General features: G+C 49.9%; 1 protein-coding gene across 3 annotated transcripts in view; it reads right to left on the reverse strand.

The window, feature by feature from the left end:
• Ttc28 (tetratricopeptide repeat domain 28) overlaps positions 1-17,075 on the reverse strand; it is a 533,351-nt gene that overhangs the window by 50,256 nt on the left and 466,020 nt on the right. For all 3 annotated transcript variants that reach the window (XM_075983715.1, XM_075983733.1, XM_075983723.1), the window contains 4 exons: positions 15,402-15,511; positions 13,243-13,372; positions 10,947-11,165; positions 8,981-9,146 (listed from right to left, as the gene is read on the reverse strand). In XM_075983715.1, the coding sequence (XP_075839830.1) occupies positions 8,981-9,146; positions 10,947-11,165; positions 13,243-13,372; positions 15,402-15,511 (625 nt within the window). The remainder of the gene's footprint in view (positions 1-8,980; positions 9,147-10,946; positions 11,166-13,242; positions 13,373-15,401; positions 15,512-17,075) is intronic.

The raw sequence follows: 17,075 nt of genomic DNA on the forward strand, positions 1-17,075 counted from the left end.
TGCAGAATCCTCACTCCTTGGCTGTACTTTCTACACAGGGTCATGGTATCTGCATTGCGAAAGGATGCAGGTGACTTGGGGATACTTCATTTTCATCTCTTTTGGAAGATGTCTGTTGTTCTGCTTTGGGTTCCTCACCAACAGCATTTCCAGCACTTGGGATATTGTTTATAGATCTGCTCTGTAGCCTTTGCTCTTGTGATCACACCTAGGACATGCCTTCTAATCAGTATCTGTCCTCCTATAGCCCAAGGATTTAACAATGAACCCACATCACCTCCCATCCTTGTTATCATCAGCTCTGTTGATGCCCGTCTTCATTCTAGCAGTGTTGAGTCAGGTGGCATGTGTCAACCAGCATAGCTCAGTTGGTGCTCGAGATAAAATGCACTGGATGACAAAAGAACTTACACTGCGGGAACGCGTAAACTGGCCTTCCCCTGTAATGTGATAACTGCACTAAGTGTCGTCATCGAACCTTCATCCAGCAAATGATGGAAGCAGATACAGAGATCTGCAGTGAAGCACGGGGCTGAGCTCCCTGATGCTAGGCCAAGAGAGGGAGGAGCAAGAATATGAGCAGAGGGGTCAAGACCATGATGGGGATACCCACAGAAGCAGCTGGCCTGAATTAGTGAGAGCTCCCTGACTCTGGACTGAAAGCAGGGGAACATGCATAGGACCAAACTAAGATCACTGAATGTGGGGGACAGATGTGAGGCTTGGGTAGTCTGCAGGGCCACTGGCAGTGGGACCAGGATTTATCCCTAGTGCTTGAACTGGCCTCTCTTTGGAGGGATATATTGCTCAGCCTAGATATAAGGGGGAGGGCCTTGGTATTGCCTCAAAATGAAGTGTTGGAGGTTGCTGACTCACCATGGAAAGCCTTACCCTTTTTCAAGAGGGGATAGGGTGGGGTGGGGTTGGAGGAGGGGAGGGAGTGGGAACAGGGTTAGCTATGTAAACTGAGAAAAAATTGTATTAAAAAATTCTTAATTAAAAAGGGAGAAAATATGAAAAGAGAAAGAAATGAAGAAGAAAAGGAAGAAGAAAAAGCAAACCACAAAATGGGGAACCTGAGCAACAGTTGCCTCCCGAGGCCTACTATTTCTTTACAGTGGAAGAATACATTCCCCTTAGCAGGGCAGTCTACACTTGCAATTTAGTCATAGCCTATGGGAGCTAGGATAGTAGCTTCCACCCAGCTACTATCATACCTAGCCAGCTGTGTTCTCGTCAGTCCCCAGTTTGCCCCAGCTCTGTTCCAGGTGCTCAGGGAGCAACTTGTATGCAAGCACGCCTGCTACATTTCAGAGTGATAGTGAGGTGTCTGGAAGTCTGGTGTCTCTGTCCAGGGAAACTCGGCCTGCGGTTCCCACCTCGCCTCTCTCTTCTGATCTGTGGTAGAAGTTCTTAGCAAGCTTCTCTTTTAGTTTAAAACCCACGTTAGGAATCTTCTGTCCAGCAGCAAAGTGCCATTAAGGAGGACAGAGGTGGGCGCCAGGGCTGCCCAGGCAGAACTACACCAGGCATATAGATGCAGTTTCCAAGGGCCACCACAAGACAGAAAATAAAAACATGAAACTATGCCAGCATGGACAGGCGGGCACACAGTGTTTCCTGCTGACCTCTCTGTGGGTCAGGCTCTACTCAGTGAAGAGAAGGAAAGAGCCCAAGCTCCTGAGCATCATCAGCCTCTGGGGAGACGCACACATGCCATCTATACAGCAGTCAGTTTGCTTGTATTACTGTTGGGCACCACGGGGGTCTGAGTGCTGCTGTGGACTCCAGACCTGCTCTCTGGTGAAAGCCATGGGAATGTTGATTCTGGAGGCTGCTGGACCATCACAGGGTAGAAGCAAGGCTGAGTAGACAGGACAGCATCTGCCTCACTCTGTCGGTCCTGAGGGGAGGACACCCGAGCAGAGCTTCAGAAAGCCTCGCTGGAGAAGGTGGAGATTGTATGCCCAGCATATCAGGGTGGAGAAGGATGCCATGCCAGGGTGGAGAAGGATGCCATGCCAGGGTGGAGAAGGATGCCATGCCAGGGTGGAGAAGGATGCCATGCCAGGGTGGAGAAGGATGCCATGCCAGGGCAGAAAAGCTGCCCAAGTGGTGGGCTGGACCCCACTATACAGTGGTGGGGAGGCAGATGGGAACCCAGAGCCCAATTAGCTGTGTAGGAGAACACGGAAACTGTGACAAATACAGCCCTGAAAGACTACCCTGGCAGGAGAGGGACATGACAGGGAGTCAGGAGGTGGCCAGGCTGGCAGGGATGACAATGGTGTGACCTACACTGGAGCGTGCAGATACACTACACAGGCTCACGACCCTAGCTAGCACTGCAGCAGCACTGTGGGGTGACTCTGGCGTAAATTAAGCTGCAAATGCGCCATCTTCTCTTCTGCCTTGCCCCCATCTAGCCTGATGCCCTATTCCACTTGGGGTTCAAGTTTCAGCTTAATGGTCTGGCTGCTTTAGCTGTGTCACCTACATAGGTCAGATGGCATTTGTCCCTGTGCCTGACTATTTCATTGGCAGAATGTGGTACATGATAGGATTTCTTTCTTTTCTTCCCCCTCTCATTATTATCATTATTACTATTATTTTTATTATTATTATTTGGGTTTTTTTTCAAAACAGGATTTCTCTGTGTAACAGTCCTAAGCTGTCTTGGAACTAGCCCTTGTAGACCAGGCTGGTCTCGAACTCACAGAGGTTTGCCTGCCTCTGCCTAAGTAAGTGCTGGGACTAACGGTGTACACCACCATCGCCTGGCTGATTTAATTTTTAAGGGTGGATAATATTCCACTGAATGTATATACCCTATTTTCTTACATATTCTCCCCTAGAAGGACACTTTGGTGCCTTCCACCTTTTGGGTATTGTGAACAGTGCCACAGTGGACACAGTGTGCACCTATTTCTTTCAGTTTGTGTTTTCAATTCTTAGGATTTAATACCTAGCGGGGGGGGGGGGAGGTTGTTGTTTCCATATGTTAGTGATATGTTTTAGTCTTCTGGGGAACCCCTGTACTGTTCACCTTAGGGGCTACACTGCCTCACTCTCCGATAAACAGCACTTATGGTCTCTAGCTCCCCATCCCAGTCCTCGTCATTTGGTACTTTCTGTTCCCAGTGTGAAGACGGCCTCCCACAGACATTTGATTTACGTCACTCTAGCAATGCAAGGCACCTTTTAATGTGTTCGCTGGCTGTTTGTATCTCTCGGGAGAAATGCGATTCCCACTTCTGCCCACTTTACAGGGGGCTGTAGCTTTTCGGTTTATTCTGAATCTGCTGCTCTTCCCCTGCAGCCATTCCATGTGTTACACTTGGATTTTCAAGTCCTACGCGTCCTCTCTAGATGTACCCTTCCTTCCTTCATTTTCTTCTAATTTTTATGACTTTGAGTCTCTAACTATCTGGACTGAGCCTGTATAAGGTTCTAAGAAGGGCTCAACTGCATTCTTCTGTGAGTTCCATGTTTTTCCATTTACTTTAATTCCTTTTGACAATATTTGCTGAGCTCAATATGCAGACCTTTTCTAGGTTCCGTTCAGTCCAGTTGCTCTAACATGACACAGACGCAGCTCTCTGGGCTGAGCTCAGAACCCTGAAACCTGCTTGAATCTGTGTAAGGTCCACGTTACCTGAGACTTTAGGGGCCCAAGCTTTCATGTTTCACTTCCTCCTTTCATTTCCTCCCAGGCCTGACTGTCCTGATGAGATTGCCTGTTTTGGGTGACAGTGGCAGGAGACGGTGTATTCTTCCTGCTGACTCTAGCAAGGGCACTGAGGGTGATGCCCGCTAAGGACATCACACATGGATGTGCCAATGTTGAAGGCCCTCTGTGTTCTTCTTTCATACTTTTATCACTGAAGGGTGTCATAAAGTGTCTTTTCTACTTTAGCTGGGCTGAGAGTATGTCTCTGCCCTCCTGTTCATGTGCACTATATAAATGTTCAGGTTCTGAACCCTTTCAGCCTTCTATAGACCAGCCCCATTTGGTTAGAACAAGGCATCCTTTCCATAGATGTTGATCGGTTCTGGTGTTTTCTGAGGCATTTGTGTGCTGTGGAATAATCCTTCTGTATACAGTGTGAAAAGATGTCACTGTGGTTGGTTTAATAAACAAACTGCTGGAAAATAGCTAAACAGGACAAAGTTAGGCAGGAAAGCCAAACTGTGAATGACGGGAGGAGGAAGGGTGGAGTCAGAAGAGTTGCTAGCTAGATGGAGAACAAGGGAGACACTGAAAACCACGAGCCTGGGGGCAGCACATAGATTAATATTCTGGATTAAGTTTTAAGAGCTAGCTAGTAATAAGCCTGAGCTATTGGCTGAGCATTTATAATTCATATCCAGCCTCTGAGTGGTTATTTGGGAGCAGGCGGTCAGGACAGAAAAACGCCACCTACATGTATAGCCACAGTAAGGACACTGGTTTCCTCATGGCATCGTGCAGCTCTGGTGTCAGGATAAGTCTACCATAAAATGTATTTGAACTGACTCTTCCCTTGCAGTTGCATGGGTGCCTTTGAGGAGGGTTGCTCTTTGTTCCTCTGTATGAGGTGGCGGTGGTCTACAATTAAATCATCTGGCCTTGGACTTGCCCTGCTGGAAGAGCTAGGAACCAGTTCAGTCTTGTAACTACTTACAGATCTACCCAGATGTTTATTTTTACAATTCCATGGCAGCCTGTGCAAAATTGAGTTTTATAGAGAGAACACACATTTATTTATGGGATAGAAAGCAGGAAGAGAATAATAAGAGGTGGTGATTATTTTTGTCTTCAGCCACCTGCTTTGTGACAGTAGAAGAACCGAGATAAAGCCTGAGAGAGACTGGGGACACTGCAGGCTCGAACTCTGGATCCAGAGAAGAAGCCTGTTCTGTCTCTGCCATGCTAGACAGGGCATGGCCCCCACCATGTTCATCAGAGCAGCTGTGACTGTCTGCAGCCTTCACAAGAACCCTCCCTCCTGAGGGAAGGGGGTGTCATCTGAGCCCCACCTGAGATTCCTCCACCACCCCTACTGGCCCCCAAAGCATACGGTCTGAGATACTAGTGTATACAGGAAGTGGGAGGTTGGCTAGAGCGAGACCCAGGGAGGCAGCTTTCAGGAGCTGTACCCATGCTGGGGTGGATCTGGGGCGATGTAACTGTCAGAGTCACCGACAGACTCACTGGTTCCCAGATACACTCGCATGTTCTGTTGTACGCTGTCAGTATGAAGAGATAGGTCAACATGGCACAGGAAGTCAGTGCAGCACGCCCAGACAGAGGTGTTCATAGTTCGGGTGAGAAATGGAGGAGCTGAGGGGAAGTGGTAGAGGTGGGGGCAGGGAATTGTCAGATAGGGGCAAGAATGGAAACTTAAAGCACACCATCTTCTAGGAGCACCTATGGTGACGGCTCCCAAACCGTGTCTAATTCTTTGCACAGTCAGATTACAGGAAGGTCTCTATGTTTTCTTTTGGATGGTGGAGGTTTTCTGTGGTTATTTATTTCTAACTTAAAAAAAAATAACATATGGCCACTGTAAAAGACACATAAACATGCACAGCAACCCTAAAATGATAAAAAGAGTAATGAACACAGCCAGCATCCCTAATCCCACCATCTTATGTGTGTATTGCATATACACATTCGTTATACACTTCATTCATTATATTATATAATTATATAATTCTGTACTCAACTTCCTGTCTAGCATTCTACCCTCCAGCTGTACAGCTTTATAAATTAGGACAGATTTTGCAGGGGAAAAACTGCATGTTTTAAACCTTCTTACTGTCTTCATGAAACTGCAGGGAAAATCCTCCCAGGACTCCCTGCAGGACTCTGCCGTACCACACACACTGTTACCAGGATCACTCCAGGCCTGTGGAAGCCTGAGGTGGAATCTAAGCTACTGAGGGCAGCCCGGCAGAGTGACCACTAAGCGAGGAGCCCCGGCCTGTGGGAGATGCTAAGGGTTCCGGGGCTCACTGACACAGAACAAAGGAACTGCCAACTCCTCCCTAGTCCCTGCCTCTAATGGAGGCTGAGTTTAAACTCCAAAGACATTCTTTAGTTGAAAATGTAGAGAAAGCAGCAAGGTTCAGCCTTTAGCCTTACACAACGCCCCTCAGGCAAGGTGGGGCTCAGTGGGGAGACACTTGTGAAGGTCAAAGGTGGGTCTCTTCCTTTGTGGGTGTGGTTTATCCAGGCCCGAAGACCGAGATGAAGTGACATGGATTCTTCACATGGGCTAAAAAGCTTCACTGATGTCTGGTTTGACTTGAGATGACCTGGGTGTGGCCACCCAGTCACTGTAGAGAAAAGGGCACACTGAATGGTTCCTTCCCATGCTTGTGTAGAGGGTTCAAACAGCAGTTGCTCAGCTAGGTACCTCTGCACATTTACTTTAAGTTCCAGACTGTGGCCTTAGTTAGAAACCTAGACTGACATTCCGAATTTGCACAAGAAAGGTTTTCCCTCTGGACAGAACTTCCTCAGCTCCAGAGGCTGTCCAAGACAGAGCACTGCCGGTCTGGACAGTTCCTATGCATCACAAAGACTGACAAGAATTCCAGGACCTGAGGAAGAGGAGGGTGGCCTGAGGGGTCTCCAAAGTCATTACCTGTTCAGGATAAATGACTTCAGAAGTGTAGTTCTCACTAGGGTCCTCTGGAGCTCCCAGTGCATGCCACTCCCTGCTCACACATTCTGGCTGCACCTGTATTTTCATTTGTACACTCTGGGATTTTAGTGTTTATCACCTGTTACTGACCACAGTATATGCTGGTCAGCAGGCTGCCTGCCCTGGTCATGACTACCCCAGCATCTGACCACAGTGTATGCTGGTCAGTGTAGGCTGCCTGCCCTGGTTATGACTACCCCAGCATCTGACCACAGTGTATGCTGGTCAGCAGGCTGCCTGCCCTGGTCATCACTACCCCAGCATCTGACCACAGTGTATGCTGGTCAGCAGGCTGCCTGCCCTGGTCATCACTACCCCAGAAGCTGGCATACAGCAGAAGACTTGTACAGAGCAGAGCAGCCGCCCAGTCCTGAGGTGGGGAATGAAGATAAGAGCACACTGGCCTCACGTCCACTGTGGGAAGAACCTTGGGATGAACTCCAGTCTCTGAGTCCTTAGACACTGTCAGAGGCAGGCAGTGCCTGGTTTGCCATGCCCACTCCCTCCCTCCCCGCCCCGTATTTCCTCTGTGGGCCAGCTCTTCCCTTTCCTTCTCACTTCAAGAATAAAACTCCTGGGCCAGGGAGCGGGCCCGGTGACCCTGACACACACATGCTTGCTGTCTGCAGATGCAGATTTGCCTCGCTTTGGCCTGACTGGGCTTCCAGGCACTTATGATCTAAATCTCACAGGGCATCCATACTTCCATATCCTTGTGGTTCACTACGGTATCACCCTCTGTGACCACCACAGCAACCTGGGATGCACAGCAACCACAGTGTGCATACGGGCGATGCCTGTTCATCCTGCATAAAAACAGAAGCTAGAAAATGACATTTTATATGATTTGGCTCTTTTATCAAAATATGATATTAAATTTGATAATGAAGAATAGAATAGGCCTGCCCTGGAAGTCTATCTGGGTGAGGGCTAGATTGCCTTGACCCTGGTTCTGACACCAGCGTGAGCAAGTCCCATTCCACTTATGTCATTGATTTCAGCTGGACAGGAATCTGAACCAGGCGGCCATTCCATCCCCTTATAACCTTGATGCTACACCGTCCAGTGGTTATTCTGTTCCTCATGTAAGAGCCCTTTTATAAGTATATAGCACCCCAAGAAGCACCCACACTTGGAGCCAGGCAAAGTGTCCACGGGAGCACAGAGACACCCTGGGCTCCATGGTTCCAGGCTATTTAGGACAAAAGCAGAGGTTCTGCGCAGACCCCACTCTGCCTGCTATGGACGAGTCCTAGCCACTGGCACTCTGGACAGCTGGTGCTGTGGAGTCCTGTCCTCTGAGTATAACATGATCAGTACTGTGATGACCCACTAGACTGTCAGAAGATGAGGCCTGCTGGGGCTCCTTCATGGAAAGAAGGCCAGTGGTCCCGCTCCTAAAACTCCAGCCATGGCTGCTGCACATGATCTTGGGAGACGCTCGCACCTTGACACCGTGTCTACCATCACTCTCTTGGGATAGAAGAGGCACATGACCATAGAATTTCCATGCCCATCTGTATAGGAAGCAGGAGGGAGCTAAAGTGGGATGTCTTGGTGATACAGGTGTTTGAGGGTCAGTCGCGCACCCCTTACCCATGCTTTGTAAGGCAGCCCCCTAAACTCCCTCAATTACCAGTTTGGACTTGTGGGGAACACATCTGTTGCTGGTGTCCAAACTGAACTGAGTAGATGTTTTCATGAGAAATGAAACATTTGGCTACCATTGCCCAAGGACTTGGATACCTACAAATATACTTTGGCAGCTTCTTTTTGAAGGAAGTGTTCGGAGGAAACCATTTTCCATACAGAAGATGATCCAGCACCGTAGTGAAACACTATCAGAAGCACACTCCCCTCACACCATTTGTAGAAAGCCACCTCTGTCCCCAGCTCTGATATCTGGGAGGACAACTCTCTCCACTTCAGCCTCCCACATTCAGACCTCACAGATTCTGTCAGTCAGCTACAGCACAAACTCAGTATCCTGTTTATAGACAGATACAGTCTCTGTTTAAGTTAGCTGACATGTTACCTTCACAGCCATGGTTACAATCAGTGCCACAGCCTGCTCAAGGAACCCACATCTCAGAAGAGGTCCTTTCCCACCTCAGGATTTTAATGAAAGAGCCCCTCCAGGGCATGTGTGCTGGACTGTTGCTGCAGGGGCTGCGGTGAAACCAACAGAGCATGTGATTCCCATAAGTGTCTTCTACTGGTTCCTGACCCCAAATCCTAGAAAAACCGACCAGGACTGGAACAAAGAGGAACGAGGCACACCCTCCTACCTGGAGTAGTAAGACTCTACCCCCAGGGCCTCCCGGACGCTGGCAATGTGCTGCTCCAGGGCAGAACTGGTTGCTGTAGGCAGAGTTGCACTGCTGCTGGCTTGGAAGTCACTGGAACCTTCCACTGAGTTATCACCCAGGTAATGCTCGTGAAACTTGAGGATTCCTGCAACAATGTAAGCATGGCAATGTCATGGATGGTTGGGTAGTAAGTGATCGAAGGACGGTAGGAGAGGGGACTTGAGTGCTGTGTGACTTCTTTGCCAAGCATGCTGAGATCCCGAGGTTTCGGGTTTTCTAAACTGGAGCAGTGCTCACTCACAGCCATGCTCTGAAGACACAGGCCTGCTTCTCATGACACATGCAAAGGCCCTGAGGTCGGATTCCTTCCTATGCACTTTCAGAATAGCGCTCTGGGGACTCCTGCTTCGTGGTCAGTGTGCAAGTGTCCAGATCAAGCCACAGAAGAGACTGAAATCCTGAACAAATCCACACTAGTCAAGAGGAAGTGGCACCAAAGATGTTTTGTTTCACAAAAGCAAATCATAATGAGCAGAGAGCCACTTAAAAATAAAACCAACTGCTCAACGGCCACTGATGGTTTAAGGGAGGGAAAAGATGGGTCTGTGAAACAGAGGCAGTCCACCATGACTTCCTGGCAATCAGCATAAACTGTGTCCTCATATGGTAATGAGGTATACTGGTCCTCCCATTGGATTACAGCCCTGGCAAAAGTTCCAGTCTCATAACAGCACAGAGAACAAAAGGGGACACAATAGGCACCTCATTACACATGGCTCATTGTCACACAGATCTGTCATGCCACCTGGCAAACAGTCTTTGCAGAGAAGGCTCTTAATATCTGCCAACCATCACACTCCGTGCACACAAGTGTGAGCCCCACTTGGAGGCAGGGGTGCAGATGTCATTCATTAGGTCACCAGAAAAATCACCACTTAAAACATAGCATTACAAGGTTGGGGTGGGGCTGGAGAGGTGGCTCAGAGGTTAAGAGCTTTGACTGCTCTTCCAGAGGTCCTGAGTTCAATTCCCAGCAACCACATGCTGACTGACAACCACCTGTAATGAGATCTGGTGCCCTCTTCTGGTCTGCAGGGATACAGGCAGGCAGAATACCGTACGCATAATAAAGAAATCAATCTTAAATAAAGGCTAGGGATAAGAGTAAGGATGCTGTTTGTGGAGAGCCCAGAAGGATGTGGCTGTGAGGGAGAGATGGTCATGCCAACAAAGAGCAGGCCCAAGTGCCTAGAAGCCATAGCTCTGACTTGTTACCCTGGCACCATCATTGCCCCAACACCATTGCCTTTACTACAGATGGAGAGAGAAGCCTGTTACTTCTCCCTGGCAGCAGAACTTTTTCAGATGTGCAAGAAGCCCATCTTTAGGATTCCCAATTAGTAAACTCCAATCGGATCTGGTGTCTCCAACATGGTGAGGCCACTAACATTTTATTATGCAAAAAATGTGGCCCCACAGCCAATTAGTAGTTTTGTATGAATGAAACTGTTACATCCTAAATGTTGAGTGCTGACTTAACCACAGAGGCTTTTTACTTCTAAAACAGATTTTCAACAGAACTAGTAAAAAACAAGTTGATTCTGTTAAATTCAGAAATTTAAGTTTACGACTTTCGTTATAAACCACGGAGCATCATCGTTGCTTCGGTACCTAACTTCCACATGGAGAAAGCACTCGTCAGGTGCATGGTCTTTACTCAGCAGCTGGGGAGCAGCTGCTTACAAATCAGCTGCTGCATCCACCCTTCTTGTCTCCCTTGTCGGTGTTTCCTCAACTGACGGCAAGGGGCTGCAAGTCCCTGAGCTGTTTGATTAGTAGGATGGCACCATGGAACAGCCACTGCAGCTAAGGCTTTTGTTCACCTTCCTGCTCCACCCCTTCCCTGGCCTCCTCACTTCCTGTGTTTCACAGACGGACACCTCACCTGCTCCAGGAGCAAGCAGCCAGCTGTAGAGGTAGCCAGCGGCCAGGGAATAGTAGAGCACCAGGCCCCGCTGTGCGTTGACCATCTCTAGGATCTGATCGATGGTGATGGGCGAGTAGGGATCGGAGTCCTGTTGTCCCGTCTGTCTTTCTACCAGCAGGTCAGCAAATGCCCGTGTCCGACCTCTTTCCGCTACTGCCAGGGCTTCATCATGGTGGCCTAGGAGACAGAGGGACCGGTATGATCACTCGGGGTACAGCTGACTACCCATCTGAACTGGGAAAGGAAACTGGGTATGAGATTCTGGGGAGATGTTCTTTATCACTGCCTGCATGGGTGTCCCATGCCTTGCTGTCTCACTCTGTGCGCCTATCATCCCATGGGCAAAGAGCCGAAGCCTCTGAGACCTCTAGATTTAAGCCACTTCTTTCCCAAGCTTTCCTTCAGCCTTCAGTCTACAGTCTAGCCCCGACTCCTCTAAGACAGTGTACGCACTTGTCACATCAGTGCAAAAGCACGGCAACGTGAAGCCACAGGCTCCCAGTGAGGGACACGCTGCAGAGGATGGACTTCAGGGTAACAGCACCATGGAACTGTTGCCAGAGCAAGGGCTGCGGAGATAGACAGCTCAAGCCATGGCTGCAGTGGCTCTTCAAGGGGCTCCCCCTGCTGCCAGGCAGCCTGAGAAAGAGTGGTTTACGTGAGTGTAGGCAGAGACCCTCTTCCACTCTATTAACTTAGTAGCCGGAACAGCAGGACAATTTCTGTGCACACTGGAAAATTAGTCCCAAAGTCCTGGAAGATTTAACGCTGTGATCATAATGGGTGAAAACTTAACAGTCCCAGGCAAGAGCGCATTCTATTTTTCAAGAGGAAACTCAAGCATTAGAAGTGTGGGAAGGACAGGTGATAGAAAGGCCTCAAATGCCCAAAGCACTTTGCTAATTTTGATGAATACTATGATGTCTATTTTCACTGCCACCCTGACTGGTTTGGGGATCACCTAGGAGACACCCAGAGGTGTCTCTTGAAGGGTCCTTTAGCAAAAGGAGACCCACTCCTGAGCAGCAAAGCCCAGCTGGGGTCCCAGACAGAATACAAAGGCCACAGAGGGAGCGAAGCTGTGATGACGGCGGCCTCCGACTCTCCAGGCCATGCCTCCCCACGTTAGACCATGTCCCAGCGGCCTCCGACTCTCCAGGCCATGCTTCACCCCACGTTAGACCATGTCCCAGCGGCCTCCGACTCTGCAGACCATCCTTCACCCCACGTTAGACCATGTCCCAGCGGCCTCCGACTCTGCAGACCATCCTTCACCCCTGTTAGACCATGTCCCAGCGGCCTCCGACTCTCCAGGCCATGCTTCACCCCTGTTAGACCATGTCCCAGCGGCCTCCGACTCTCCAGGCCATGCTTCACCCCTGTTAGACCATGTCCCAGCGGCCTCCGACTCTGCAGACCATCCTTCACCCCTGTTAGACCATGTCCCAGCGGCCTCCGACTCTCCAGGCCATGCTTCACCCCTGTTAGACCATGTCCCAGCGGCCTCCGACTCTGCAGACCATCCTTCACCCCTGTTAGACCATGTCCCAGCGGCCTCCGACTCTGCAGACCATGCCTCCCCACCCCTGTTAGACCATGTCCCAGCGGCCTCCGACTCTCCAGCCATCCTTCACCCCATGCTGGGCTGTATCCCAGACAAACTTTCTGCAATTTGCTCTGTCAGGTGTTTTGTTATAGTAAAAGTAACTCATAAAAATATCTTCTGGGAAGTGGCTGGCAGGCCATGGAAGAGGCAAGAAAGGGACACTGTGGCCACCAAAGCCCAGGGAAGGGTGGCGGTGGGCTGTCCTGGTACCCTGCAATACACAGGCTGGGAGTAAGGTGGGGAAGAACCCTGAGTAATACAGTTCAGGGCATAGGCAAGCCTATGAGTACAAGCAATACGTAGAAAAATGCATGGCTGAGCAAACAGAAGAGGCTAGTGTCATCTCAGCACATGACCAGAGGGGGACTGAAGCATGTGTTGGTAGAAGGGACAACTGGGGCAGGAGTCTCTGGTCGAGGGACACTTGTTCTGCTTTCTCACTATCTGAATTGCTCTCCTGTCATCAAGCCAGTTGTATCACACTGGGCTCATCAATCTATGTCCATGATAGCCCATGAGACAAGCTAAGTGTGTGTTCACTGACGTCACCAGGAGTTCACTGGCACTTGCATCCACTGCTTTGCCACACGCACACACACGTGCACACACGCACACACACGTGCACACACACACAGAGGTTGCTCTCACCTAAGCTGACCAGCACCCGCTGCAAGGCCTGGTAGGATGATGTCTGCAGGTCGAAGAGGGAGAGCTTGTAGTCTGTGCTCAGCTGTGCCTCATGCCGGATCGTTTCAAACAAGGCTGATGCCCTGTAAAGCTGCAGGGATGGAGATTGTCACTCACTCTCCATAACTGATACCCAGCCAGTTATAGATGCAAGACGGCTCCTGCTCATACCTGAGGGCACAACCTAAAAACATCTTTTAAAGGTGTTGAAAGGACGACTGCCAGACTGGTCCTTGTGGACATGAAGAACCTCCCTCACCCCAGCTGACTACAGTTTACATGACCAATCTTGGACATATGAGGGGATATGAAAGATTAAGACTTGTATTCTGAAATTTTAAAAGTCAGTTATCAACACAAACAAGAGCTTATTTTCATTAAAACAATGAAAAGCCTCTACTTCTGTCACCAGACAAGTATGATCCTCCCCCTCGGGCCTTGGGTACACTGGAGACAGACCAGACTGGGCAATGAGACTGTAGGTCTCACAGAGCCTAGATGTGAGTCTCCAAGACCAGGCTTCACTTGCCTCCATTGAGCCAGTCTCACTTACATGGGGGGGGGGGGGAGAGAGAGAGAGAGAGAGAGAGAGAGAGACAGAGAGACAGAGAGAGAGAGAGACAGAGAGAGAGACAGAGAGAGAGACAGACAGAGAGACAGACAGAGAGAAAGAGAGAGAGAGAGACAGACAGACACATGCTCACAACCTTGCTACCCAATGGCTATCACTTGGGCCAGGACACAAAGCCTTATTTTCTTTTGTTGATAAAGCTGTCATCCACCTTCCTAGAGGATTCTGAGGACTAAGTCAGAAAGTACAAGAAGCACTTTCAAAACTGAAAATTGCTGCATTAACAGAAACTTTTATTCTTACATGTAGAAAAATGACAGAATTAACCCTTTATATTGTCTTTAATCCTTTTTTAAAAAGTGTTTTTAATTTTTGTTGGTGTGTGTGGGCACCCACTTGCACACATATCTGCAGGTGTTTGTGGAGGTCAGAAGAGGGTGTTGGGGTCCCTGGAGCTGGAGTTACAGGTAGTTGTGGGCTGCCTGATGTGGGTGTTGGGAACTGGATTCAAATCGTCTACAAGAGCAGCAAATGCTCTTACCTGCAGAGCCGTTTACCCAGCCCCAACCTCTCCCCCTTCTAAGCCCAGAGCTCAGTCAGCACCTAGCATTCCGGCACGTTCCAGCATGTTCCAGCACGTGCCAGGCTGCATCTCTGGAGACAGCCTCACTCTGCTCACAGAGGGATCCCCTTTGCCTGGCACACGGCGCACAGTATCCACTCAGATGGCCAGCATGACAACAGAGTGTAGTAATATGGGGCGGCAGCGGCAGGGTTGCGTCCCCAAACACCCCAGCCGCCTGCCCTGCCCGGCTAGCTTATGCCCCGAAATAATTACACACAAACTGTATTCATTTAAACACTGCTCTGGCCCATTTCTAATCATCTGTGTAGCGCCCCTAGGTGCGCTTACCGGGAAGATTCTAGCCTAAGTCCATCCTGGGTCGGAGCTGGGGCATGGTGTGCGTCTTCCCTGGAGCAGGTAGCATGGCGTCTCTCTTGCGTCTGCTCCTCAGAGGAGAGCTGCGGAGTCTGACCTCACTTCCTCTTCCTCCCGGCATTCTATTCTGTTTACTCCACCCACCTAAGGGTGGGCCTATCCAATGGGCCTAGCAGTTTCTTTATTGCTTAACCAAGGAAATCAACAGATTGATATATGACACTCCCCCATCAACAGAGTATCTGCAGTCACCTCCACACATGTGGCCACAGGGACTTACTACCCTCTGCCCTAACTGGAGACCTGCAAGGTCATTAAACCCAATAGCAATGTGTCCTGATCTTACCCCTCTGTGGAAGAATGCGGTTTTATATTAAACACTAACCACTAGCCAGTGCCCAACACAAGAATCCAAGAAACCATTTTAGTCTGCTCCATGGGTGGCTGGGGGTCTTGGCAGCTGCAAGGACTCAGCTCTCAGGCTGGGAATCTCCTACATCAGCAGAAGAGACCAGCACCTCTGAGAACACCATGGCTGCTAAGGCTGCAGAGTACTTGCTGAGGCAACCGTCATGGGTACTTTGGATCCTGGGCTGGAGCTCTGCTTACCTGGTGCTGAGCTTCCTCCAGGTTTCCACTTGCCCAAAGGGAGAGACCAAGACCATGACGAATTTTTGCCTCATCTTCTCTTCGGCCCAATTGTTCAGCTAACCTTAAACCTGAAAACAGACAAGGAAACATAAGAAGAGGGACTGCCTGGACGCTCTTCTGGAGCAGGTAATGTTAACAGAATAACTGTAGAAAATGCAGGACTAGGGCCAATCCAGCCCAGGGAGAGGACTCTCCCAATGTGACAGCAAGCGAGGGGGTGCCACAGCAGGGGCCCAGGTGATGGCTGTAGGGCAGGTAGAGACAGGGAAACCAATGGGCCCTAACCCAGAGGCCCTCACAGATGCAAAATGCTGAGCTTTGCAAGGGAAAACTCCTGGTTGATACATTTATGTCCCTGGATTCTCGCAGGCCTGGGAAAAGCTTCTGATGGGCACAGAGGCTAAGAACACAAGGCTTCCTATCTCACTTGCAGCACCCAGCCAGCAGGGATGAAGAGACTCATGAGGGTCTCTTGAAAGTGGAGCGGTGTGCGCTGGACCCTGCTCCTGCTACTGAAGCTATTGACATGCTCTGCTTCCTGTCCATTCCTCCCTTAAGCCTGAGACTGTGGTGTGCCTCAGTGGGGTTGCAAGGCAAGCACCATTATGAGCCAGAAGGTTTAAATGACTGTCCTTGTGTTAATGGTCTTCACACAGGCACCTGGTGTGGGCCATTAATAGCAAGCTTGTGAATTTCAGGACACAACCACCTCCAGGGCTTTGTGGGGCAAAATCTGCCAGTAACTGTTTATTGCTTTGGTCACTAAGCCCTCTTAGTGTCACTTTGCCTGCATTCCAGTGATCTCTGCACAGAGCAGATCTCTGCAGAAAACACTGTACGGCTGCACAGCTCCACTGTCCACACAAGCCAGGGCAGGAAGCCAGTGCCGAGCACTCCGGGCCTGTGTGGTCCTGGTCAGCTGAGTGGCTGCCGTGAATAGTGACGCTCAGGTCAGCCTCCTAACCCATGGCATATTTCAAAACACGTGACTCAAAGAGCTCAGAAATATCATTCTGAATTTAAATCATGTCAGTGGGCAACGGAAGAATCTGTAAATAATGCACACGAAACACAATGGTTCTTGGGAGAACCTTCAAAGGCGGGCCACACTGACCCTTCACTGCAGATGTCTGGCAAGTCCTTGGGTCTGAGAAGTATGGTCCTTTTGGCAATTCCATTAGGAGACAAATTCTAGGAGAGAGGGACTTTGCCAGGCTCCTGCTGTGTTCCCAGTATGGAGGGTGGCACTGGGCAGATGCCCTGGAGCTGCCTCCTGGGAGCTTGAGCGCTCTACTCTTGAGGGCTAGCTCCTCTGCACTGTGACAAAGCCCCAGGCAGTCCCTGGATGGAACCTACTTCCCTTTCTGGTTTCCAGATGGAGAAAGAGCTGAACAAAAGCGGTGGTGTTAGCCAGTCTCAAGCCATACCAGCTGGGGACGTCTGGACTTAGACCCACACAGGATTCCATTGCACAGGCAGGCAGGGAATGCTGGCCCACAGCTCCACTCAAAGCTGGGGTGACTTCCAGCTGAACTGCCCTCTGGGGAAAGAGGCTGTGGTACCTCCTGCCCGGCACCTGAAGAGTACCTTAGGTGCCTGCACCCTGAGTCTGCTCAGAGCATGTTAGAGACA

Source organism: Microtus pennsylvanicus, chromosome 1, assembly GCF_037038515.1.
Source record: "Microtus pennsylvanicus isolate mMicPen1 chromosome 1, mMicPen1.hap1, whole genome shotgun sequence".
NCBI classification, from domain to species: domain Eukaryota; kingdom Metazoa; phylum Chordata; class Mammalia; order Rodentia; family Cricetidae; genus Microtus; species Microtus pennsylvanicus.